Source organism: Balearica regulorum, chromosome 19, assembly GCF_011004875.1.
Source record: "Balearica regulorum gibbericeps isolate bBalReg1 chromosome 19, bBalReg1.pri, whole genome shotgun sequence".
NCBI lineage: Eukaryota > Metazoa > Chordata > Aves > Gruiformes > Gruidae > Balearica > Balearica regulorum.
In genome coordinates, this window is record NC_046202.1 from 3,385,787 (window position 1) to 3,410,549 (window position 24,763).

Here is a 24,763-nt window from a genome sequence, read left to right on the forward strand (position 1 = left end):
TGCGGGAATTGCTCGCCGCTCCCTCGCTCGCATAACCCGGCCCGCCCGGGCCTCTTTTCCCCCCCCCCCCCCCTTTTTTTTTTTTTTTTTTTTTTTTTTTTTGTTAGGAGTGGGGAAAATGTTCATTAAGAGGTTGACCCCAGTTTACTTTTTATTCTGCTCCTGTTCCCAATTTCGGCACCACGTGACGGTGGGAGTGAGTTTGGGTTTAAATTCACTTTCAAGAAAACCCCGATAAAAATCCTGCCCCGTGAAGCCCCGCCGGCTCATGGCGGTGTCCCTGTGAGCCCGGGGCTGCGGGAGGCGAGCGGCACCTCGGCGTCCGCCCGGGACCGCCCGGCTCGGGTAAGCGGCTCCCGCCCGCCGCCCCCTCCCCGCGGGTGCGGAGCGGGGCGCAGCCCGGCGGAGGGGTTGCGCGGGGACGCGGAGGGCGCGATGTAGAGCAGAGCAGAGCCAGGCGGGGCTGTCGCGATATAGGGCGATGAGCAGCAGCGGGGCTGTCGCGATAGGCATAACCACAGGGGGTAGCGCGGAAGCCTGGGCGCGTTTCTGCCGCGGGTGGATGCGAGGGCCCGTTCAGCAAAGGTCGGGCAGCACCGACAGCAGCCCTGCGGGTGTGTGTGTGTGTGTGTGTGGCGGGGTGTGTGTCTTGATAATCGCGACAGCAGAGCTCAAGCGGCCCGTTCAGTCGTGACAATACTCGGTGACTCTCCCGAGGGGGTGCTCCCCCTGATTTGGGAGTTTGGCTTGGCGGTGGGAGCCCCGAGCCGTGCCCGGAGGGTGCGGGGCCGGCAGCGTTTCTCCCCCCCGCCGCGCTCACCTCGGGGCGGCTCCGGTGGGGCTGGCCCCGGCGGCCCGGTCTCGCCGCCGCTTTGTTTGCAAAACCAAACAAGCTCCCTCCGCGACCGAGGGAGCACGGGGAGCCCTGTTCCCCTCCCCGGGCGCTCGGGCAGACCCGCACCCGACGACCGGCTCCAGGCCGGCGGGACGCGGGCGGTTTGGCTGCCGGTGCAGCAGGGCCGGGGAAGCCGCGGAGGCTGCGGACCCCTCCCGAAGCGTGACCCCGGCCCGGGCCCAGCCTTTTCCCATCGCCTTTCCCGGGCGGCCCCGGCTCCTGCGGCGGGGTCCCGCCGCCCCGCACCGCCCGGCCCGCCGAGCCAAGGGCCTTTCCAGCGCGGCCTGTGCCCGCCGCGGCCTTCCTGCCCCCCGCTTCGGCCCCGGGCCCGACCCTGCTCCCCGGCGGGCAGTGGGGAGCGCCAGGACCATCGGGGCTGGGAGGGGGCGGCGGAGCTGGGGGTGTTCCCCATCACCGGGCTCCCCCCCGAGCAGCGAGCGGCTCCGCTCGCCGCCAGGCCCGGCGTAGCGCCGAGGCAGGCAGGGCAGGCCGGGGAAGGCCGCGACCGGGCCCGGTGCGCGGGGGCCGGGCGGTCGCTGCCCCCGGCCGGTGCCCCCCCCCCGGTGCAGGCCGTCGGGCGGGCGCGGGGCCGGGGCCGGGGCGAACGGGCCGGGCCGGGCGGAGCGGGCCAGAGCCGGTCTGTGGGGACGTGATTGACAGCGGCAACGTCAGCAACAGGAGGGGAAGGGAAAAGGGAGGGGGGAGACAAAGAGGGAGGGAGTCGAAAGGCCCCAAACTGGATCTTTATGGAACATTTTCCGCCAAGATCAAGGGAAAGTGAATCCGCGCAGCGGGGGATGCCCCGCACGCCGCTGCCATCGGGGGCCGCGGAGCCGCGCCCGGCCTGAGCGCCCCGCGCAGCCGCCGCGCTGCCCCGCGGATGCCCTTCATGCCGCAGCCGCCCCCAGGAGAAGCCCGGAGCCCCCCGCTGCGCCTCCTGCCCCCCGGCCGGCCGTGTGAGTTCCCGGGGTGAGGAGGGAAGGAAGGGAGGGAGCAGGGCTCCACGGGTGCGGGGCTCCCTGCAGCCCGCCGAGCTCCCGGCCTGTGCCGAGGCTGCCGCCGCCAGCCTGCTCCGCTGCTCCCCCGGCCTGCGACCCTGCTCCGTCCCCGGGAGCACCGGGGTCCCCGCCGCGGGCAAGAGCCGGGCCCTCGGGGGTCACCGCCGCCGCCTCCCACCTGTGCTCCCCCGGGTCACCCGGCCCCGCGGTGCGGGTTGGCCGCCGGGAACATCCGCGCCTCGGCCGGGCTGGGGCCGCCCCGTCCCGTCCCCCGAGCCGGGCGGGGGGGGGGGGGACCGGTGGTGCTCTCGGGGCACCGTGCGAGCCGCTGCGGCCGGGGGGCTGCCCGGGCGCTCCCTGCCCGGGGGCCGCGGCGCGTACGGTGCGGCTGTGCCCGGCAGTGCGTGTGCCCGTTCGCACAGAGCCGGGCCGGCTGTCCGTCTCCATGGCTGGAGCTCTCCCTGAAGCTCGGCTGGGGCTGGGGGTCTCAGCCCCGCTCTCCCCTCCACCTCTGCCGTCCCGGGAGGGGCGGCTCAGCCTTGGCGGCGCGGGGCCGGGAGTCTCCCTGGGCCGGGGGAGAGGCGCGCTTCGTCGGGGGCTGCGAGTCCGGGTGCCGTCAGCGTTTCCCCGTGGGGAGCGCCGGTTTCGGTTCCCGAGGCCGGTACCCCGCAGCCTCCTCGGGGCCGTTCCCCCTCCGCGCCGGCGCTGCCCGTCCGTCTGTCCGTCCGTCCGTCGAGCGGGGAGCGGGGCGGGCGGCCGCGTCCCTCCGCGCTGTAAAAGTCGGGGTTGATGCGCGGCAGCCCCGGCGGAGCTGTCAGACCTTATCTTTATTGGCTTTTCCCAGTCTCCGTCCAAGTTTAAGAGGAGCCCTTTTATCTCGGAGCCCAGCACTCCGCCTGTTTACGCCGCCCGGCTCCGCCGCAGCGCATCGCCGCGGCCCCGAGCGCCGTCGCGAAGTCCCCGAAGCTTTCGCAGCCTCGACGGGACGGGGCAGAGCGACCGGCCGGGCCGGACTGCCCTTCCCGAGGGGTACCGGCCCCGCACGGGGGCAAAAAGCGAGGGGGAGAGGAGAAAGGGTCGGGGCTCGGGGGGGGGGGGGGATGCGGTCACATCTGAGATGAGCTGTCCGGGCCTCAAGCGGGAGCGCAGCCACGCGTGGGCGGCTCCCCCACGGGGACAGGCGGGTCCGGCCCGGCTCTCCCGGGCACAGCGGCTTTCCCCCGGGGCCGGGGGTGTCACGTCCCAGTCTCGCCGAGTGCCGCCGCCTGAGGAAGAACCGCGGGCCGGGCCGGGAGGGCCTGACCCCGCAGGTGGCCGTGCCCGGGGCTGCGGGGGGGGGGGGGGCAGGGGCTGGACGTGACCCCCGGTGCTGCGAGCTAACGGTGCGCCTCTCTCCCTCCAAGGAAATGCTCCAGGAGAAAAGCCTGTCTGAAACCGAGGAAGGGTTTCCAACAGCCCCCGCGCCCGGCCATGCGGACTCCTCCGCCGGCTCCCCCGTCCTCGGCGTAGCCGGGGGGAGCAGCACGCCGCTCAGCAGCCCGCAGCTCCCCGACCCCGAGCAGGTACGCACCGCCCGACCCCGCGTCCTGCCCGACGGCTTCGCCCCTCGCTCTCCCCGCCAGCCCGGCCGGAGCGCGGGTGGCGGGGCCGGAGCCAGGCCTCCCGCGGCCGTGCATCTCCCTCGCTCACGACCCGGGAGCGAGAATTGCGAGGAAATAGCATTTTTCTTTACTTTTTTTTTTCCTTTTTTATTATTAGTATTTATTTTTACCTTCTGCAAAACAGGCCGCCCCACGCCCCCGTCGGGGCTCGTCGGGTGGCGGAGCCGCGGCCGCTCCCCCGAGCAGGATCCGGCCCGGCGGTGGGTTTCGTTGGGTTTTATTTTTTTTTTTTTTTCCCCTCCGTTAAATACAACGCCGGGTCCGCCCGCGGTCTCTCGGCACATCGCGGCTTCTCTGCCTTCGCTCCCCGCGCCCGGCCGGCGCCTCCGTGTTGCCCCCGGCATCCCGCGGAAAGGAACGGGTCCGCTCGGAAACCGCGGCCCTGGACGCGCTCATTGCTCAGCGGATCCGCGGGTCTCCGCCGGTGTCCCCGCGGATGCTCCTGCCCCCGGTTTTTGAGAGCGCCAGGGTGACAGCGGGGTCCGTCTGCCCCATCGAGGCACGGAAACCCCAAACAAAAAAAAAAAAAAAAAAAAAGGAAAAAAAGGATAAAAAAAAAAAAAAAGGGAAAAAACCCCCTTTGGCCGCAGTGCCCTGCTTGGATGTGAAAGTCTGCAATTAAAACCAGCCTCAGTTTGTTTCTCTTATTTTTGGCAAAGGGCAGTGGAATTTTTGGGACTCCATCCTCCTCCCGCACAGGCAGGACCGAGCCTGGTGTGGCTTCGCCCGGCGCCTCGGCTGCGGCGCTGGTCCTGGGTGCACAGCCACCGAGCCCCGCTGCCCTTCCCGCGGCCCTCCCCAGCCCCTCTCCTAGGTTTTCTCAGTTATTTCTTGCTCTTCTCATTATCTTTATTTTTCCAGACAATAGAAAATATCAAAGTCTATCTCCATGAAAAGGAGCTATGGAAGAAATTTCATGAAGCTGGCACCGAAATGATAATAACCAAAGCAGGCAGGTTAGTGAAAATTCCCCGTGAAAATGTATTGCTTCTGATCAGTATGAAATGTCCCTGTTTGCCGAGACTGGGTTTTGCAGAGCTACTGCAATCAGTGTAATTTTAAAAATTTATTATTGTGATTGCAGATTTCAGTAAGATCATTTTTTTTTTTTCAGTGTAAACTGTGCATGTGTTTGAGTGTGACAACGAGATTGTGGATGCAAAAAAGAATTGCGGAGTCATTTGCTACATTTAGTCTCGATTCTCTTCGGGAACTCTGCGTTTTATTATTTGGGATTTTAAGATGTTAGCATGATTTTGGCTCTACTTTTGGTTTTTGTTTTCCCCAGAGCAAACCCCACTCCCCTTTTCTGCACAGTGCACTAATACCTGTGCTGGCATACTTTGCACCAAAGTTTTAGCAATACGAAGGCTTAGGCTATGCTTTTAATCTCAAAACTGAGAGAGGGACAGCTACCACTTTTATCCTGTTAGGTGTGGAAAAAATTTCTGCCTTTCTTTGGAAACAAACCCTGGTTTTTACCAAACAAGAGCCCCCTCAGCATGCACACCCAGGCCCAGGCGGGAGGGAGCCCAGTGGCTTGCAGGGACTTCGCTTCCCCAGGGAGGCCATCCCTGTGTCTGCTAAGGGCTCCCTTTCCAGCCGGGGCTGCTCAGGTGGGGGATGACAGAATTAATTTCAGAAAATTAAACATCGGAATTAAACCTCAGACCATCACCAGCCTGGGAGTCAGATGGTTCCCAACAAAACTAGTCAGCTCCCACTGTGGGCACTGAAATAGCTGTCCTTGGCTTCTGCGGCAGCGAGCTCATATTCCTGCTGCTGGAAAAGAAAAATCACCAGGTTTTAGGTGATTTAAAATCCATTTAATTCTCATACAGCTGTGTGGTTCTGCCATGCCCTGTGATTGCTGATTTTACACCATGCTACAGAGCTGTGGGGGAGAATACTCAAATAATGGGGAGAAAGTAGAAAAAAAATAATCCCACAATCAATATCTATGCAGTCTTTTTTCCCTGTGGTCCCTGATCCTTCATACAGGGCAGCTGGGGGGCTCGGGGCAGAGGCGTCTTCTCCCCTCTTTGCTGCTCACACTGCAAAACCCAGACCCAAACCTCTGGCTTTGGATTTGGGGGTTGATGAGCGGTTTCCTTCTCCTTTCCCCCCATCCCCGGCGGTGCTGCTCTGTGCAGCAGCTGGCCAGTGCGGGGAAGCTTTAGTCTAATAACCAAGATATTCCCATTAGTCCCCCCGGAGAGGGGGTGTATGTGCCGGGGATCTTCAATTTGTTTGCTATTTGGCCTATTTATGAAGTGATTGTGCAGGTAACTCTGTCCTTATCACACTACATTTTAGTGTATAAAATCTTAGGACTTGTTCTGTAGTGTCTACTGATGTGAAGAGCCGGATTCATTTTGATAGGTCTGCTACCTAAGTCAGCTAAGACTAGGGGATCAAGACCTCAAATATTTCACCCTTAATTTATAGTATCTGAGTGTGTCTGTGCGGGACGTGTAATATCTTTACCAAATTCTAGACCCTAAGCATCCCAAATGTGCATGTTATCTCTTTGTAAGTCTTAACGTGGATTGTTTAAACAAATCCATATGTATAGGGCTCAGTCCCACATTCTTTGTCCGGTGGAGCTGGCGGTGCACACGTAGTCACCTTTCAGGAGCATGTGGTTGGGACTGAGGGGATGGGGGGGGAGTGACCCCGAGATGTACAAAACTTTGGTTTTTAAGTTATCTAAGCCAAATTCTTCATTTGTGAAAATCAGCGCAGCACCATCAGGCATTTTTATTTTTTTAGCTATAGTTTTTAATTTAAAAAAAAATGGCCGAAACGCTGATGAATAACATGAAATAGTCACTTCATTTCTTTCCTCTGCGTCCAACTGCAAATGGCGTCAAAATAAAGGGCAACATTTTTATCAGTGTTAGCAGTGAGTCCAAAGACTACCCAGCCCCGGAGCCCGTTCCGCGGGAGCGCAGCCCGCCGGCCAGGAGCGATGCTCCCGGGGCCGGGGCTGAGCGGAGCCGCCGCCGGGGACGCGCCGGTGCCAGGACCCGGTTCTGTCCCGCCCTGTCCCCGGGTCGGGTTCTCCAGCAGCAGCGAAAGCAAAAATGCACTAAATAATTAGCGTGAGGACGGCAGAAAAATCGAGCCATTTAAATGCCGTGATCGTTTAAGTCTCTTCGTTCCTACCGAGTGCCAGGCTGAGCCACTCGTGTCCGTGCCCAGACCAGGGCAGCCCCAGAGCAGGACTATACCGTGAAGCGTAATGCAAACGACGAAACGAAAAGTATTACTTCATGCAGATTTTCTTTTAGCCGAGCTATTTAAATAAAGAATAGCAATAATAAACCTCCTCTTGACCCAATTAAAAAAATGATGGTTAATGGAGATTTGTATGCACTTACATTTAGTAGCGGGGGGGGGGGGGGGGGAGAGGGAAAACGGCTAATTGCAGGCATTAATTAGGACTCTAATCCCCCTCCCAGCAGGCACAGAGATGCCCCTGAATGCAGTTAGTTGAAATCACTTAAATGTCGGTCTGTCTGACCTCAAGGGGCACAAACGAAAAGAAATTGAAGCCTGATTTTAAAATTTCAAACAACAAAAAAAGTGACTTTAATGACAAGTTCACTCAATGGAGAGGAAATGTAAAGCTCAGCGGAAGCGTTAATTCCATGGCAATGGTGTAAAATAGCCTTTTTTGTATAAACAAGGCAAATATTGATAACTTAGTGGGGGGGGGAGAGGGGGAGTCATTTGTTTCATTCTTTGTAGAGCGCCACAGAACGAGGCAACTATAAATTATCGAGAATTTAGGGCTGAGAATTACTTTGGGGGATTATTACTCCCTCTTAGGGCTGATCTGTAGGAGACATTAGGAGAACACAGCAAGCTCAGCATTGAAATAGAAATCATGTTGTTGCCAAGAAAGCTTGATTTATAAAGTGGAAACATCTTTAAAATGCACTCGCTATCTTTTTAATGTTCGACTGCTTCATTGTGGGAGGGAAAAAAAAAAGAGGTTATTTTATATTAAAAGGATCATCAAAAGATAAAAAGTTTATGTTAGCAAAGTTCCCTGAACTTTGCATAAAACCGCTTGCCTCCTTCAAACATAAAATCCTGCCCATCGCAGCGCCCAGAGGACGGGACGCTGGGCTCCATAAATCAGAACCTTTCCTTGTTCCTCCTATTTGAGGTTTGTTCTAATTACGAATTTCTACTCCAGAGGATTTGCTGTTGCTGGGTTTTAAAGGCTGAGTTACATGTAGTGCAAAAATCGCCCCGTCTTTGCCGTTGCCTGGAGCCGTAGGTACCCACGGGCTGCCTGAACCGGAGGGAGACGAGAAGAAAACGGGCCACGCGTGATTTCTTTAAGCGCTGACCATCGCGAGTGGCGTTTTACAGAGCAGGGTTTTGGGGGGGTTTCCCGGAAGGCAGCGTGGCTCGGGCGCTGCTGCCGTTTGCAGATGAAAGCCCCTTGTTCGGGTGGCTGCGAGCCCGGCTCCCTCCTCCGAGAAGCCTCTCACCGCTGAGCGCCGGCGGGGCGGCTCCAGCCGCTGCCCGTTCCCCGCTGCCCGTTCCCCGCTGCCCCTTGCCCGCTGCCCGTTCCCCGCTCCCCGCTGCCCCTTGCCCGCTGCCCGTTCCCCGCTCCCCGCTGCCCGCTGCCCGCTGCCCGCTGCCCGCTGCCCGTTCCCCGCTCCCCGCTGCCCCTTGCCCGCTGCCCGTTCCCCGCTCCCCGCTCCCCGTTCCCCGCTCCCCGCTGCCCGCTCCCCGCTGCCCGTTCCCCGCTGCCCGCTGCCGGCGCGGCTGGGTCGCCTTCCCTGGACGGAGGAATGAGCCCGGCATCCACATCGGGCTGTGCATGCCTGTGTTTATAAACAAGGTTATAATTTTTCAAAAATCCTCCAATTTATTAAAAAAACCCCCAACCAACCAACATTTTCCAGGCGGTGAGAGCCTATTAAATCAATGTAATAAATTCGATTTAATAAAATCAATTTAGATGGTAATAAAGGGGTATATTGGAGGATGGAGGTGCAGATATACATCTGAATTCCTTCCTTCTCACAGCCCTGCTGTGCGGGGCATCGCTCTGGACGTGCCTGTCGGGCTTTGCGCAGCCTGAGCCTGTCCTAGCAAGGCGCGCACCTTTCCTCTCGAGTTCAGGCATTCCGTAGTGATGAAGTTGTACGAGGGGTAGGTAAAGCAGAAAGCAAACCGCAGACTTCATTATAAATCTTGCTTTCCAATTTCATCTTCTCATTCCTACGTGCTGTTATTTAACTGAACAATTGTAGGGGTTTGGTTTTTTTTTTTTTTTTAAACCTTGTGGCAAACCCCACTTTGTCTCTCGTAATTCTTTGTGAAATCTCATCTTCCAGACCTTATTTCTGCAGGAAGTTCATCTTTGCAGTCTTCATGGCTCAGGATTTCTTTTTTGCAGTTAGTTTTTATTTAACTCTAGCTGTTCCCTAGTTTTTTCCAAGGTGCCAGTCTTTGCAGCATTGTAGTTTCTGTCCAGATATTGCCAGGGACAAACAATTTGATGCAGCTTATGGCTAATCAGTAAAAAAATACCGTTTCACAGGATGTCTGGTCACATTTTCATGAACAGTTACTGAAGAGAAAATACTATGTAATTCCTCTATGGCAGCGCAACCATCCAAGGGATGTGAGGAGGAGACTTGGAATGCTGAAATTCAGTTTTGGCTGGAGTGCAGGATGTGCACAGGTACAAAGATAGCTTCAGTCTTTATGGTAGCAAGTTTTAAGAAGCATATGTAGGAAAATATTGCACAGGAAAAAAAAAATCTATAAAGCAGCTTGCATGTGTGGAAAAGACGCAAACCCCCTTTAGATGTTCAAGTTTCATTTTAAAAGTGGCTTATTTCAGTTTAAAAAAATCTGTTCCTAATCAACTTTAGTAAACCAAAATAAGACTAGTTTTTAGGACATCAAGGTCTGAAGAAGTATAAATGCTTTGGCTAAGCTGGTGCAGCTTTCCTCTGTGAATAATCCTTTAAAAGTTAAATTTTCCATGGCTCTGTAGGGCATATGGATGCCCAGTTCTCATTACAATTAAAGGGAAATATTTGTCCAGAATCTTTTGAGGCAGTTACAAGAATCTCTGCTAAAGGTTTTTGATCCAAAAGCAAACCTTAATATCCGAGATCAGCAATGGAATGTGAGCCATCAATTTAAAACTTGGAAATAAAGTAGATATTTAAGGAATGTTTGATCTGCTTAGTCCTAAATTTGGGGTCCTGGAATTACCCTGTTCGGGCAAACTCCTGCTTTCAGAGAAAGGAGCAGGAGCAAACTCCAATGGCTCTTGGCCGTGCTGCTAAAGATGTCGACAGCTTTGGCAAGGAAGGCAGAGCTTGTGCACGCCGAGTAGGGCAGGGATGGGATTTTAGTTTTTAATACGCATCCCTCTTCAAACAGCAATCCTTGCTTTTAGTTTGTTAAAGACATGGGATGCTCATGGTTATGGGTGTTCCCAAAACTTTCTCCGCTTGTCCTTAGACTGGAGCTGTGGCAGTGCTGGCCAGGGTTGCAGGGAAGGGTTTGGTCAAGCCCAAACCGTCTGGGGAAGATCCCCACCATTGTTCGGGCTCTGTCTTTGCATCGAAGGCCCGTGGGCACAGGGACTGCGGATCATCTCCTGCTCTGCACCGATGCGCCGGCACACGGCCTGGCACCAACGCCAAGGCTGCCCATGGCTCCTCCAAAAGCCCCCGTGGAGCCAACGGAGCTGGAGGAGCTGCACCGTGGAGGGAGCCAGGCTGGTAAGGGAGCAAACCTGCCCTGAAATGCTGCGGCGCCAGGTCATGGACCATGCCCTTGCACAGCTTCTCTCTGAGGTACCTCTGTGCTGTGCTGCTGGTGCTGTCGGAGGCTGCCGGCACCCACCTCTCCCATCCTCCGGTATGTTGGGATCTTTTCTGCTCAACTTCAGTTACGGCAAAACGAAAGCACCGGAGAAGCGTCCCGCAGCAAGAAGCCTGCCCGTGTTTCAAGTTACCATGGGGCAAAGAGAGGAAATGTTTCTAGACCACAAAAGCAGCCATCCAGCTAACCAAGTTCTCAAGTATGTGAGAAACAATGTTTTATTTAAAAATTAGATGCGCTAGCCAGAAGAAAAAAATACAACCTCGCCATTCCAAAATATAAAAATCCCTTAACTGTCTGACCTTCTCATCACTAGGTCATGGTCCTGCCACCAGATAAATCTCTCCTATCTGTCCATAGACTGAGAGTTCAATGTTGCTTGTGTTAGTGACAGTGAATTTGGAGCTGAAAAATGAACTACTGATGAGAACTCCTGTTGAACCTGTATTGTTTGTTATTCTGAGGCAAGGATCTGGCATGGGCTAATCCAGCACTTCAAAGTTAACTGCTCTTACTTTGTATACAGAGCGTCATAGCGGAGTGGCGTGGGTGATAAGAGAAATAAGGGACTGAGGGTTAGGATACACTGGGAAAATGGGACCCTGTTGAAAAACTCTTTGATCTCTTTAAAGTATTTTCTGAAAGCAAGAATCTATCAAAAAGGAAATGCCATTTAAAAGGCTAAAAGAAACAGCTGACATCCCCAAATTTGTTTTAATCTGCCCCGGAGAATATTATTTTTAAAGATGCGTTAAGTCAATGGAAGAAATGCTTGTCAAAAGAAGGGAAATTAGAAAAAAGAAGAAAGGTCATCTGAATGGAAGCATGGCTCCTGAAGCCTCTGCACACCATTCCTCTCCATCCTAACAATGAAGATGAGGAGAAGCATCGTTAAGCAGCCATGGCCAATTCTAAAGAAGAATTTTGGGGCCACATTAGTCATTATCAGGGATGTAGGCGTGTCATCTGCCTCAGTGCTTTGAAACCATCACTGGAGGCATCTCTGCATGCCCAGCAGCTTCTGAGGAGGTGGCCTTTCAGCCACGATAGGGCTTGTTAGCTAACACATCCAGTGATTTCTTGTTTTCCTGATCCTTTCACAACCTAATATGCCATAAGCATCACCTTTCCGGACAGCACCGAGCAGGAGCTTCCGAAAATCCAGTCATCGCTTTACATGACAACCCCAAAATAGAGGATTGTAAAATCACTGTCTGTCTTTGGAAATCTTTGTCTTATCAAAACTCCTTTTGAAAACAGGACTTCAGCTGCTGAGCTACTGCAGGGCTGGGGGACATTTTTACCCCCTAAAGAACAGAAGGAAGCACTCGATAGTATCTCAAGCACCATCCACACCACGGGGACATGCAGCGACCACCAGTCCACACATTCCCATGGGCTTCAGAGAGCGCTGACAGCCTTTGGTGAGGACATGACTCGGGTTGTTCCAACAGGACTCAGGTGTCTTGTTTCCACACAGTTTTCTCTATGGAAATACCAGTTGAGTTCCTCATGGCTTCCTTGCTTACCGTGTGCTGGTCAGAGAAACCCTTTCCTAGCTAATGGGTCAGTAGGAGCATCAGAAATGATGTTTGCGTCTAAGCGAGGAAGGTCAGATCAAATCCTTGTGAGCAGGAGGGTGGGGAGGGCTGAGGGGTTTGCAGAGGTCACCTCATCGCCCAGCAGTACCGTGACATGAGCCGGTGTCCCTGGGACACGCAGGTCCTGGCGTGCAGCATGGCGTGGGGCGGTCGGTGCTCGGATGAGTGCTTTGAGCTCTTTGATCAGCTCTGCTACTCTTGGCTTTTCTGGCTGTGATGGGTTGCTGTCCCTTACCTAAAAATAAGACTTTCTTGAACCTGGGAGCCTTGCAGTCACCCATGTCTCCAGGACCAACCAGGCCTGCTTGTGTGGGGATTCAAACACAAGAAAGATGCCCACGAAGTGGCCAAGCCTGGGGAGCCTGAAAGGCTGGGAATTGCTGCTCCAAATGAAACCAAAGCTTTCCTCTTATCGCTCGCTTCCAAATCCAACCAGCCAATTACACATTAATTAAACTTTGTTTGAACATAATAGAAGCTTTGGCTCCATGTCAGTAACTGCTCCATGGTTAAGGGGATTGGATAGTAATAGAATAAATAAATAAACAAGAGATGCTTATTCTAACAGTTCATTTTAAAACAATTTGTGAATATCATGTAGAGATAAAATGTGCCTAGCATAAACTTAGCTAAGCAATGACTGCTTCATTATCAGAACAAATAATTCACTCGCACATCATCTTTGAAGCTTGGGAGGGCCACAGAGTTGTGCTGCTTGTTTATTTTCCTGGCTTTTACTGTTTTTGCTACATTTCATCTGCACAGAGCTGCGGGGAAGGGTTTAGCCGGGGCTGTGGCAATGCGGTGCCGAGCCCCGGCGACGCCGGCCCTGCTCCTGCTGCCCGCGGTCCCCAGAGTCAGGCTCAGCCCCTCTGCCCTCCCCAGGGCGTCATCCTGCACCTCAGCCCCCAGTGACCAGGTGCCAGACCGTGGCATTTTAATGCCGTATCAGATGTCCCGCCCGCACAGGAGCGGGGCACCGCAGCCTTTCTCCCGTCTCCTTTCTGCCTGTCACAGCCACTAAACCCGGCAGAGAGCTTTGAGGGACAGAGGAGACCATCAGGATGGTGCTGAGGAGTCTGGATGGTCCCTTCTTCGCTGGTTTGAGCTGGTGGGAGGGAGAAGTGGGTTTTGAACATGTCCAAAATTGGGGTCTACTGACCCGGTGTTTTGCAGAAGAAGAGACCGTGGGGGCTGATGCTCGGCTGCTTGTGCCGCACCCACCTGCGCATCGCCGGCTGTCGCACAGGCACGCCGTGGGCTCGTGGCCGGTCCCTGGGCAGGCAGGGGAGCTGTGGGGCTGGTGGTGGCTTTGTGGCTCCCACTCACCGAGCAGCCCCGCTGGTTGCCCTGTGTTGGCTGGGAGCATCCATCACACCTAACGTGTGCTGGTGGGTTAGACACACACCTTGTGTGGCTTTCAAAACAATGAGCACAAAGGGGAAGGAGTCCGGTCCTGGACTCCCCCACCCCTGGATGGCGGCGGCATTTGCGCATGCAGCCCTGGGACGCCATGTTCGACCCAGCTTTGGGTCTGAACAAAAGAGGACGATGTCGGGAATTGCTGCTCTTAATCTGATTACTGGTGGCTTGAACTTCCCCTCGTAGTTGGTTTATCCTGTGCTGCGCATGTGCCCAGCCCTTAAACTCGCTGAGCTTCCCCGTTTGCACAGCCACAGCAGGGCTGCAGCTGCCTCCAAATGCAGGAGGTGTCACTGAGGGTCAGCTGCCACCTACTTGGACACACTCCCTAGGAAGTCCCAAATTCACAATTTCTGTAACCGGTTTCCGTGCGGCGAAGCTTTCACCCGTTTTGGAGTCGTGCAAAGCGGCGGGAAGGAGGGTGGGTAAAACGCGGCTCTGCTGGGATCTTCCTTCAGACCTCCCACCAAAGTCAGGCTGAGCTTTCCCAGAGCTTGGCAAGACGTTGGCAAGTTTTTATTGCAGCGCTGGGTTATTCTTCTGCCGCTGCTGGTCCCTGGGCAATAGATGATGAAGCAAACTATTGTCAAGGAAAGCTGGCCGAAGCGAAGCATCCTCTGCGGAAACGCCCATCCGCCCGAGAGCTCCTGCCTGCAGAGATTTGGCAGAGGGGCCGGTTATGCAAAGCTACTACTGAGCGTAGAGCCCATGGCTGTGAGTAGCTCCATTGACCTGGAGTAGATTTGGGGAAGCAGGCAGGTTTTTGGCCCCTTCCCAGGGCTGACGGGAAGCTGTATAGACCCACTGTAGGCACGGCCCCGCTGCAGGGCAGGGCTGGTGCAGCCCGGTGCCTCTGCCGTGGTTTTCTGCTCCTCTTTTTCAAACAGGACATTTAATAAGGGCCAGGACATGATATTAGGTGCTCTCTCTTGCTTTTTTTTTTTTTTTTTTTTTTTTTTTTTAAAATTGAAACTCTATGACTGCATTTTCTTGGACCCAGCTCTTCGGCTTGTCATGCCTTCCCACCAGAAATGCACAACCCATGTTTGTATCGTATTGCAAAGAGATATTTACTAAATGAGTCTCTGCCAAGGGGTTGAGAAATATGTTTTCATTAAGAAAATTAAACTGACAAGTCCCTGGACAGCACATTAGTTGCATTTTTTTTTTAAGGCCAAAATGCAGCAGCTAATAATAATGATGAAATATCCGTGCACAGCCAAATTACTAAAATCTACCCCATGTTTTCCTGGAAAAGAATGCGGAGAGTTGGCAAACTTGGTTGTAGCTGGGTCTGTCGACTGCTGAGTACAATGCTACCACTGCAAGATACCGAGCGGTTTGCAAGTTAAGCAACACCTTCAATCAGATGTGAGTCCCCATTTGTTATCCTTAAAGAATTTCAGCTGTATATATTATAGTAGTACTTTGGCTCTTTGTATTTATTTTAGAGGGCTATACTAAAGAACATTATAAACTCAGGCATGTCCATGCTATATGAACTCCATATGCTGAAGCTTAATTTTAAATGCCATTAAAAAAGCACTTAACATTTACAATATATCAGTCCGGCTACTTTAGCAGCTTGGATGTACTACAGTAAGTGAAATGATTGAGAAAAAAAAGAAATTCAGAAGCTAGATGTTATAAAAATCCCCGATGCAGGACGTTTGCCTAGTACGACACAGTAACTGTCAAATCGTAGAATTTCTGTTTTTTAATCAAATTCTCCTCTTTTTTGTTTCATTTTAAAAATGTCATTTTAAGGCCTAATTTAAAAAAAAAAAAAAAATCTTGGCATTCAGATTGGATTCCTTATGCAATTTTTTTCAACGTGTGAATTGGGCTGTGTATTCGCAAATTGAAATGTCCTACTGTATTTATCCAGGTGCTTACCTGTAGGAGGACAAGGTTAAGAGGAGTGCAGAGTTTATGAATGAAAATCAAATATGGACATTGGTAAACCACCCCTTTTTAGTCCTGGCTAATTACATGGTAAACATCTGGAATTTATGCAGGGTGGTTAAAAGAGTCAATTGAAATGATTTCGAACAGGGCCCATTTTGTTGCCTTCTCCCCACGCAGCGACAAAATGGTGCTGCAGATCTGGGCTAAAACTCGGTTGGGGAAGGAGGGATGAAAGGAGGGGGCAAAGCGGCCTCAATGTCCGATGGAGAAACGACATCAGAATTTGGGCCCTTATTAATTAGGGTAATTAGAATGTCTCCAGGATGTAGCAGTTCTCATCCTCTGTCCCCTTACGGCAGTGGAAAGGGGAATTTTCTGTTCTGGCTGGTTGCTTGAAGGCTGTGGTGAGCCAGTTTGCTCAATTGACTTGGGTTTTTACTGGATGAAGAGGAGGTTGGGAAGATGGAGCCAAGAAAATAGTTGCTCAGAGGATGTAAAGCGCCTGATCCTGCAAATCCCGGCTCCTGATGCCGTCTCGAGGGCTCGGGAAGCCCATAGCAGTGCTCGTACCCATCAGGGCCATCTCTTTTGGACCACAAGACCAAACTGTGATGGTATATACTGGTTTCACGGCCATAGCTTTATAAAAATACCCTTTAATATTGCATAAAGATTCTTTAGATACGTAAGGTGTATATATAAATGTTCTTTAATGATAAACTGGTTTATGTGATGTTCCCCGTTTGGTGTTGGTTGCCACGTGTCTGCTAAAGTCAATGGTAAATCAGTGGGACGGGTGCATTTTCAGCAGGGAGCTCTGCGGTGCTCCTGGCTCAAACAGGGTTTAACGGCAACGCCGTGGATTTGGGAAATTCGGGAAGGCCAGAGGAGCGGTGGCTGTTTGCACCACCGCAGGGTTTAACCCTTAGTCATCTTCCCAGGCTTTGCCAATCCTCAGTTTTCAGCCTGTGGCAGGGAACGCAGGTTCGGCTGCTGTGTTAGGATGTGCAGTGGGATGCGGTGTTGTGGCTGCCGGGAATGTGTGAACGAGAAAGCCGTGTGTGCTTTGTTTCTTCTGAAGTGTAGTTAGGGCTCATGACTTTTCATGCACGTGTCTCTGGAAAGGGTGAGTTTAATTCAGGTGACGTATAAGCAGCAATAATGTTTTGTAGCTCATTTGTCCTAGCGTGAATTCATCACACGGTGGATCTGCCTTTTGGGGTGCTGCTCCAAGTTTCCGTCGGTTCCAGCACTGCTCCAGGTTGCTCACTAACGTGTTAACCCTTTGCTTTTCCTAAGGAGGATGTTTCCTAGTTACAAGGTTAAAGTGACCGGAATGAACCCCAAGACCAAGTACATCCTGTTGATTGACATCGTCCCAGCTGATGACCACCGGTATAAATTCTGTGACAATAAATGGTAAGAGAACATTTCTGTTTGCCGCCTTTTCTGTCATAAAATTGCAATTGGATCAACCGTTTGCTGTGCAAACTCAGAAACCAACATAAATACCTTCCCACGGGAGGGATGCCAACATCCCAGAGCTCTCTTTCTTGGAGCCGCAATAGATACAAGAGCCAATGGCTGGAAGTTAAAGACAGGCAAATATAAAATAAAATATTCTTAACAGGCTGGGCGATTAACTACTGGCACAAACTGCTAATGGAGGTGGTGGATTGTTCATTTCCGAAGTGCTCAAGATGGGATGTCTTCAGAGGAGATGCTTTAGGCCAAGCATAGGTTATCTGGCCATGTGCAGGTGTGAGAGGGTAAAGGCACAGCCTGCACTATACCAGGGGCTGGACTAGATGATCTAATGGTCCACTTTGACCTTAAAAATTAGGAATCTACATGAGTCAAGAAAAGTTTTAAATTCCTTTCTTCTATAGTAATATTTTGCTTTTAGGCAATCAGCTGTGAAGCAAACCGTGGAGTGGTTTACTCAAAGCCCTGGTTCAGCCACGCTGATCCGGCAGATGAAGGGAGCAGCGATTTCCCCTGTCGCAGTCCAATGTCAGATCCAGTTTAGAGTTTTTTTTTCTTTTAATTCATTCTTCCTCTGGACTTTCTTTCTCTTCTGTAATTCTTCCCTTCCCTGTGCCTTTGAAGGTAAAGTTACTCACCCGAGAGGCAGCTACGATTTTTGCTTTCTGACGAAGGAAGCGTGTTGTTTTCTCTTTTGATTTTTACCCCAAATACGCCCCGCAGCCTCCCTCACCGCGACTCTTCGCTCTGCTTTTCCCAAACCCTTCCACCGACTGCTGCCTGCTGAAAAGATGAGCGATGGAAAACTTCATAGTCATCTTAATGGGAACGAGTCTGGTGACATCCTATAAAACTGTAATAATTTACTTGCACATTAGGGTTGCTCTAGTTTTAAAAAAAAATAATCCCTTTTCCACTCGCTTTTGTCCTGGAGTGCCGCTGGGTAAGAGGAGCGGACTAAGGGCCTCCATGGCGCGGCGGCCACTTTGTGTTTTAACCATTATGCCCTAGATGATGGATAGTTGTTAACTCTGTTTAATTTAGCTTTTGCCAACCCTAGAGCTGTTTCCCCTTTTCATTTTATTGCTGCTGGAAAGTCTCTGTTGGTTTTGGTAATATTGCTTTTATTGGTGTTTTATAAGAGGAGAACAATGCACAGTAAGGGGGGAGTTGCCATTAAGTGATGTCTCATGGCTGGGTCTTGGGTCCGTGAGAGTTGGTGGTGGTGTGGGAGCAAGGGGAGCCGGCAGAAGGGTACGAGGGGCAGCACCGTGTGCCAGCGCGCAGCTCCGCAGTGGGGAGCAGCCCCTTCCCAACAAAGCTGCCGCTGGGCCGGGGGCTGCGGGAGCCCTGCATGGCTGTGGTGGGTGCACCCATGTCGGTACCCACTCCCGCTCGCAGATACCCTCTCCTGGGGAAGTGTGTGAGACCATCTCCCCTTGCGGAACGGCCTTTGAAGGCTTCATCCTCTCCAAAAACCCAGACGAGATTTCCCCCTCGACCAATGCCAACAGAATTGCCCTGTAGAGACACTGTTCTAAGGGAATACCACGCGGGAGCAGAGACAGGGTTACTGTGCCAGCCTACGCTGCTGAAACGAGGAGCCCTGAACCCCCCATGAGCAGCAGGAGCCTCTCTGAGCCCCCGTGCCCCCCGCGCGTCCTCCCGAGGCTGGCGGGAGGGTTGCTGGGTTGAGTTCGAGGACAAAACGCTCTCTTACATGCGGGCTGGTGACCGCTGTCGAGGTGATGCAATCTGTATCTGCTGTGTTTGCAGGATGGTGGCCGGGAAGGCAGAGCCGGCCATGCCGGGGCGGCTGTACGTGCACCCCGACTCACCGGCCACGGGAGCGCACTGGATGCGGCAGCTGGTGTCCTTTCAGAAGCTAAAACTCACCAACAACCACCTGGATCCCTTCGGACATGTAAGAGAGACATTCTGCGAGGGTTTTGGTCAGAGGTGGGCCCGTGATGCCGAATTTGTGTCTGGGCTGGGATGCTCGGTTGGGATGTCACAGTTAATTTAGTAATGAGGAGCAGCATTCATTTTGTGCTGGCAGTGCAGCTGGCTGGGGAGTGTTTAATGCTGAGGGAGGTGGGCTGCCGTTGCTGCCTGCGTGCGTCCCCTGCTCTTGGAAATGCAGCCTCTGACTTGCTCAGTCGTGTCCGGCCGGATGCCACCGACCTTTTATTTTCTGCCCAGGAACTTTCCAGGCAGCACTGTGGGATTTTTCAGCCCGGCTGTTGCTGTGCACGGTACATACAACTTGCAGAAACAGGTTGCATAAGCCCATTAGGTTTCCAAGCTGGCTTTGGCAGCCCTATAAAAGATGAAGTATTTTATTTGGAAAATCTTAATTCATGTGTATTGCGAATGCAGAAGTGGGAAGTACACAGTTGTCTACCACAGTGCATTTAATAACTCGGAACAAGGGCCCTTCCAGCCTGCCAGGCAAACGAGTGCTCGGATAATACGTATAAAAATACGGACCTGGCTGGTTTGCACTGTCCGAGCTGAAAGTCACATAAAAATAAACAAACCTGGCTGCAGGAAGGGAAGATAGAGTTTAAAATCCTTTTAGGTTTAGTGCCATCAGCTCCTCCTAGTTCCACAGGTAAGAGAACCTACTTTGTATCATCCAATGTGGTTTTTAACCTGCCAGTCTTTTAAGCAGCAGCATTTTCGGGGGGGGTGGTGAGGGGGGCTGTGAATAGGTCCTGAAGAAGGGTGCAGAGAGGGAAGGGGTGTATCTGTCTTGATCAAAATGATCATGCATCAAGCCTCTAAAGAGCAGGTTTTCACGTGGAGCCAACTGTCCTGATGCCACCTAAAAGCCGTACGGAAAGTACGATTCTGACCCAGCTATATCAGACGGAGCTTTATGAGGTTGACTCTAGCGGCAGGGTGACCCTACTAGCTTAAAACCCTGCGAAAAATTCAGAGTTTTTGCTGCGTTCATCATTTTCTGCAGATTTCGAACTTTAAAAAGCAAGCGTGCCGATCCCGCGCGTCGCCGCCGCGGTGCCGCGGCAGAGCTGGGCTCTGGCAGGGTGACGCGGTGATAACCCAGCCCTGCGCAAAGCCATCAGCAGCGCCGGGAACTGACCCTCTTCCCCAACCTACTGACCCCAATGAAACATGTGTGAACTTCAAAGGCTAATCAGGACCATTTAATGCTGACGTTATTAATCACAGGCGATCTCGCCCCTTCACTCTTCTTCAAGGGGGGAAGCACCACAGAAATGAAATGAAAACAACTGCGTTAAGGGTTGCACAGTGAAAATTACATAAAGCCCACAAATGCCGACTTTTCGGTGTCAGCAGCCGTACCAACCTGCTTGCTTCGCACGTGGCATTTTTTTACTCCCGTGTTTTTCCCTTGGTTAACTGTGTAGCTTAATATATGACTGTTGACGTTGTAAAACGTAAACCATAAAATATACAGGATGTTCGATGTGGCCGTAAAACAAACAGGATGTGCAGCGTTGGTTTTGAAACTTCAAACGTTTGCTTTTCCTGACTTTGTCATTTTTTAACTGTGATTTTAACACTGCATTTTAACAGGGAAGATCCACCCCAGCCCCTGCCCTTTTAACAAACAGCCCGTTTGTCCGCCCACAAAGCTTCCCTAGTGACACAGAGGGGACTCCAGTTTGCATTTTGGGGCAGTAGCTGTAGCAGTGGTCACGCTCCGAGTGAGCCCTGCTCAGTCCCCTTGTGCCATGCGAACTGTCCTGCCTCGTACCGCAGCCCAGCAAATTCTGTCTCACGCTGCTGGGAAAACGCCTCCAATAATCTATTTTCAGTGCCCAGGTCGCTGACAGCCTGCCTGGCTAGATGGGATTTAGCCCCTTCTCAGACAGTTCCTCGTTAGGCTTCTAAATTAATCATCTGCTTTAGAGAAGCGGTACTCTACTTGCTGCTGTGCATACGGAGGAGACCTGGACTCTGTACCAGGCGAGCGTGAGTTTTCCTGTCAGCTCATCCCGAAAACTCTTCTCCGGCTGTTGCACGGGTGGCCGATGTCGCCGGGACAGGCAGTGCCTGCGAGGTGTCTGCCCGGCACGGCACAGTCCTCCCAGCCCGCCTGCAAAGGCATTACATTATGAATAATAACAACTTCTCATTTCTAGGAATTTGTTCCCAGCGATTGCAAACGCTGTCTTAAAGCTCCCTAAGAAAAACAAGTCCGAAAACCCACAGGGTTTGTTTGCCTTCTCGTGCTCCAGCGAAGCCTGCCTGCCATTTCCTTTTGTCTTTGATTTTCTCCAAACCTCAAAACCACCCGGAACGATGATTTCTGCAGGCTCGCCGCTGGTGCTTTTTTTTGGCGTGCGGGCAGCTGCCCAGCCAGAGCCGCGCCAGCTCGCCCGCCCCGGTACCCTCGGCCGCTGCGGGTACCCGCAGGTGTCGCAGCACCGGGCTCCCTACCTGGCTCCCACCGTCCTGGGCTCCAGCTCCTCCCGGCAGCCCAAAATCCCGCAGATCCCGGCCCTGCCCGCAGCTCTTTGCTGCGTGTGAGCGATCCCCTCCAGCCCCTGCCGTGCTCCGATGCGCAGGGCTCGGTCAGAAACTGCTTGCTGCTTGGGAGCAGGAGGAGCAAGGAGGCAGGGGACAGGCACACAGCAAAATATCTTTGCGCTAAATATTCCTTTTTCTGCATTAACCATTTTTTTGGTAGACACTTATTTGGGGGGAAAAAAGAACAGAGCTCTTCCAGCTCCCCTGACCGTTCACCTGCCGATTAACACCGAGCGTGGGGAGCTGATCCTGGGGGGCAGGCTGGGGCGTGCGTGGTGTTACAGGGGTCCCGCAAGAAGGACGTGGTGGATTTTATGGGCTGGCGGTCGCAGACGCGGTTGGAGCACGACAGGCTGCTGGGCTCCGTCCCCATCCGCAGCTGCCCTGTGTGGCGTGCGGGGGACCCAAGTTTGAAGGGCGAACGCGTCGCGGCGTGGGGCGCAGCTCCTCTGAGCCTGGCTCCGGGGCACCTGGGACCTCACCTGGAAAACGGACGGGCGGCAATTTCACGTTATTTCAATGAATTTGTTGGTAAATGAATCCATGCCCTGGCTGCGTGCGCTCTAATAGCTGCTTAACATCAGGGACGAGCAGCCCCACAGAGTTCATAAAGAGAAGTGTAGGTACATTTGAGGCTTAAAATAAGTAAGTTAAAGGGCTTAATTAATAAGCCGTGGAGCTGAAGCCCTTGCTGCAATCCATGGAATTAGACTGAAGATTATTTACTGTGCTGGCGGGAGGGGATGCCTTACCGGCGGCGCTGGAAAGCCTCGCTTTCTGACACCGAGCCCATAAAACCCAGTCACCAACCGTTCCTCTTCAGTCTCGAACCCCACGCTCCGGCTTCTTCCACTGGCCAGTTATCTATTACGGTAAATTATTAGTTACAGTCAGAGGCGTGGGAGGCATTTTGCAATGCAGACACATAAACCCGTGTGGATTTTAAATAAGAAATTAAGTGCAGAGCTCTGTAATCTGCCTGCAAACCCCTCTGGTTGAGCAGGTTTTGCGGCAGGTAAGCCTGTGCCCAGCTCATGCACCACGGCCTGAAAATGTGGGCTGTATATTTTCCTCTTGGGGGATTTTTCGACCATGAAAGGCTTCTTTCACACCAGGCTTAACAACTGAGAAATGCTCATGTTGAGAATGGATTAAGAAATCAGCAGCCACTGTAATGTTTAGCTATGGCGAGGTCTATCTGATCCTAAAGAAAGCATTGTAAGCCACCTATGCTTAGAGTAAAAATCTTAATTTATGTATTTTCAAATCTTTACATGCAGAGATAATCAGCCTGATAGAGCCTCTGATTTACGCGGGGCTGGTGAGTGACAGGGTTAGTGATTCTGGCAGAGCCGATGCTTCGCTCTCTAATGCCACGGGAACAACAGGCACTTGCCTTTAGTCTGTCTGCGGAGACGAAGATCCGCTCTCAGGTGCCAGCAAGCTGCGCAGGGGTGGCACATCCCCTGCCCATTCCCAGGGCATTCTGCCTGGGAAGCACCCAGCTGTGTTTTCCAGGTGAAAAACGGGAATGACTCCTTCATCATGAACCAGGTTATATCATTGCAAGTACTAACAGATCAGTTGGCTGACAGCAGCCGTAGAGGATGCAGAAAAATAACCTCTCCATCAGCAAGGATAACATACTACCCCCATTTCTTTCAGAAGGTTAGTTCAGGGCATATGGGGAAATGTTGAGCGAGTCCTGACAAGTATCTCTGTAGTGATAAATGCTCCTGAATGGAATTCCACTTTCTTCAGAGGTTTAAAGTATGTAAACAGCGGGGTGGAGGGCGCCCGTGAGACGGTCCTTATGGCCGACGAGCTGTGGAGCAGCGCGGGCGGCTCCGGCTCCTGGCCCCGGCAGGTGAAGGATGCTCAGCGCGGGTGTGAAGCCGCCGAAGGGACGGGGGGTGTGTGGGTTTGCTGGGGGGCTTTGGCTCAGGCCCGTGGTGGGGTTGTTCTCCTGTGCAGCTCGTTCCAGTTAATCAGGCGTTTTTGTTATTTCGCTCTTCAGACTTTACTTCATCTCCTGACTCAAGGTGTTGTTTAAGCTGCTGAGACTGGCAGCTCTTTGGAGCGAAAATCATCTCTTTTCTGCTTGCAGTGCTGGGCACGAGTGCCTGGGGCACCGATACTGTAATAACCTCACAGCACACTCGAGCCCTCAGCCCTGGCTCCCTCGAACCCCTGCAAGTGGTCCCCGGGGCTGGAGCAGCGGGCAGAGCTGGCGAGGGTGCCAGGAAGGGTCCCTGCTCCCACGGGGTTGCCTGGGGCACGGGGGCCATCTGCCCCGCGGTGCCCGCAGCACCGGGCGGCACGTCATGCCGGACAGCCAGCAGCCTCGCGGCACAGCCAGCCCTCCTGCTAGTGGTACATAATAATGTATGTAAAGGCACATCATAATGTACGTAAAGGTACATACTAATGTGTGTAAAGGTACTCAATGTACCTTGAGGGGCGGTGAGGATGAGCAGCCAGGGCTAGAAACCGCCCAGCAAGGGTCGAGCAGTGTCCTTAAACACGAGGGCTGCTGCAAAGCAGCAGCAGCTGTTAATTAGGGCAGACTTTAATTTGGTTTTACACTCTGTACACTAGTGATAGGGAGGACATGAGGATGCCGTTCAGGCATCGGCCAGAGGACTGGCCATGAGGAGTGCCGGCTTTCGGTGCAGCGCTGGGGCGGGCTGCGGGTCGGCGGCTCCTGAGCTGTCTCCAGGGATGTGCTGGCAGCTCCAGAGCCCAGCTTTGCTTGGATCTTTCTCCTGAGAACCCTTTGAAGGGGGTTTTCAGTCTCCAGAGGAGTTACCGATGAGCTGGATGGCAGCTCCGAGGGAAGCCCCACTCACCAGATGCGATGTATCTGGAAGAAAACCCGATCCCCTGATTTTAGGCAGGCTGTGAACACGCAGAGCCACGTAAGGCCAGCGCTCGTAGGTGTGGAGTAACGCTGGAAAACGGCAGAGGAGCAAGCAGATCACATCAGGGGTTTCTGCTTTGGTTGTTGCTGTTGTTGTTAATGACTCCACTGAAATTAAACCTCTGCCAGAGGACTCTGCCTTTCTCATGGGCTTCTGCAGCCAGGTCAGCTTGGCCAGGGCGATAGCATCACATCAGTATTTCTGGCAGGCTTCAGCTGGGACCGAATCAATTGGAAATTATTTTCTATTTTTTTACAGAATATATAAAGATATTCCTGCAAGGGAAAAAAAAAAAAAAAAGACAAGTAATAAATGAAGATTACAAGTGGAGGTTGTGACAAATAACAGAATAACAGCAGAGATTTAATTTAACCCCCCCCGACACTGTACTGCTGAGCTTGGTTATGTTCCTGGACCTACCTCGTTCCTTGGCTGCTGATGGAGCATCTAATTGCCATAATGGTCTTTGTCTGCTTTT

At 52.9% G+C, this 24,763-nt stretch overlaps 1 protein-coding gene across 3 annotated transcripts in view; it reads left to right on the top strand.

Moving 5' to 3' along the window:
• The first annotated feature begins 270 nt into the window (after positions 1–270).
• TBX4 (T-box transcription factor 4) overlaps positions 271–24,763 on the top strand; it is a 40,767-nt gene continuing 16,274 nt past the window's right edge. Inside the window, exons 1-5 of one of the 3 annotated variants that reach the window (XM_075771583.1) lie at positions 271–345; positions 3,297–3,455; positions 4,416–4,510; positions 16,658–16,777; positions 18,620–18,767. In XM_075771583.1, the coding sequence (XP_075627698.1) occupies positions 3,300–3,455; positions 4,416–4,510; positions 16,658–16,777; positions 18,620–18,767 (519 nt within the window). In that variant the 5' untranslated portion in view covers positions 271–345; positions 3,297–3,299. Of the gene's footprint in view, positions 346–1,643; positions 1,865–3,296; positions 3,456–4,415; positions 4,511–16,657; positions 16,778–18,619; positions 18,768–24,763 lie in introns of those variants that run through there. The other 2 variants (XM_075771582.1, XM_075771581.1) reach the window with 2 other exon arrangements.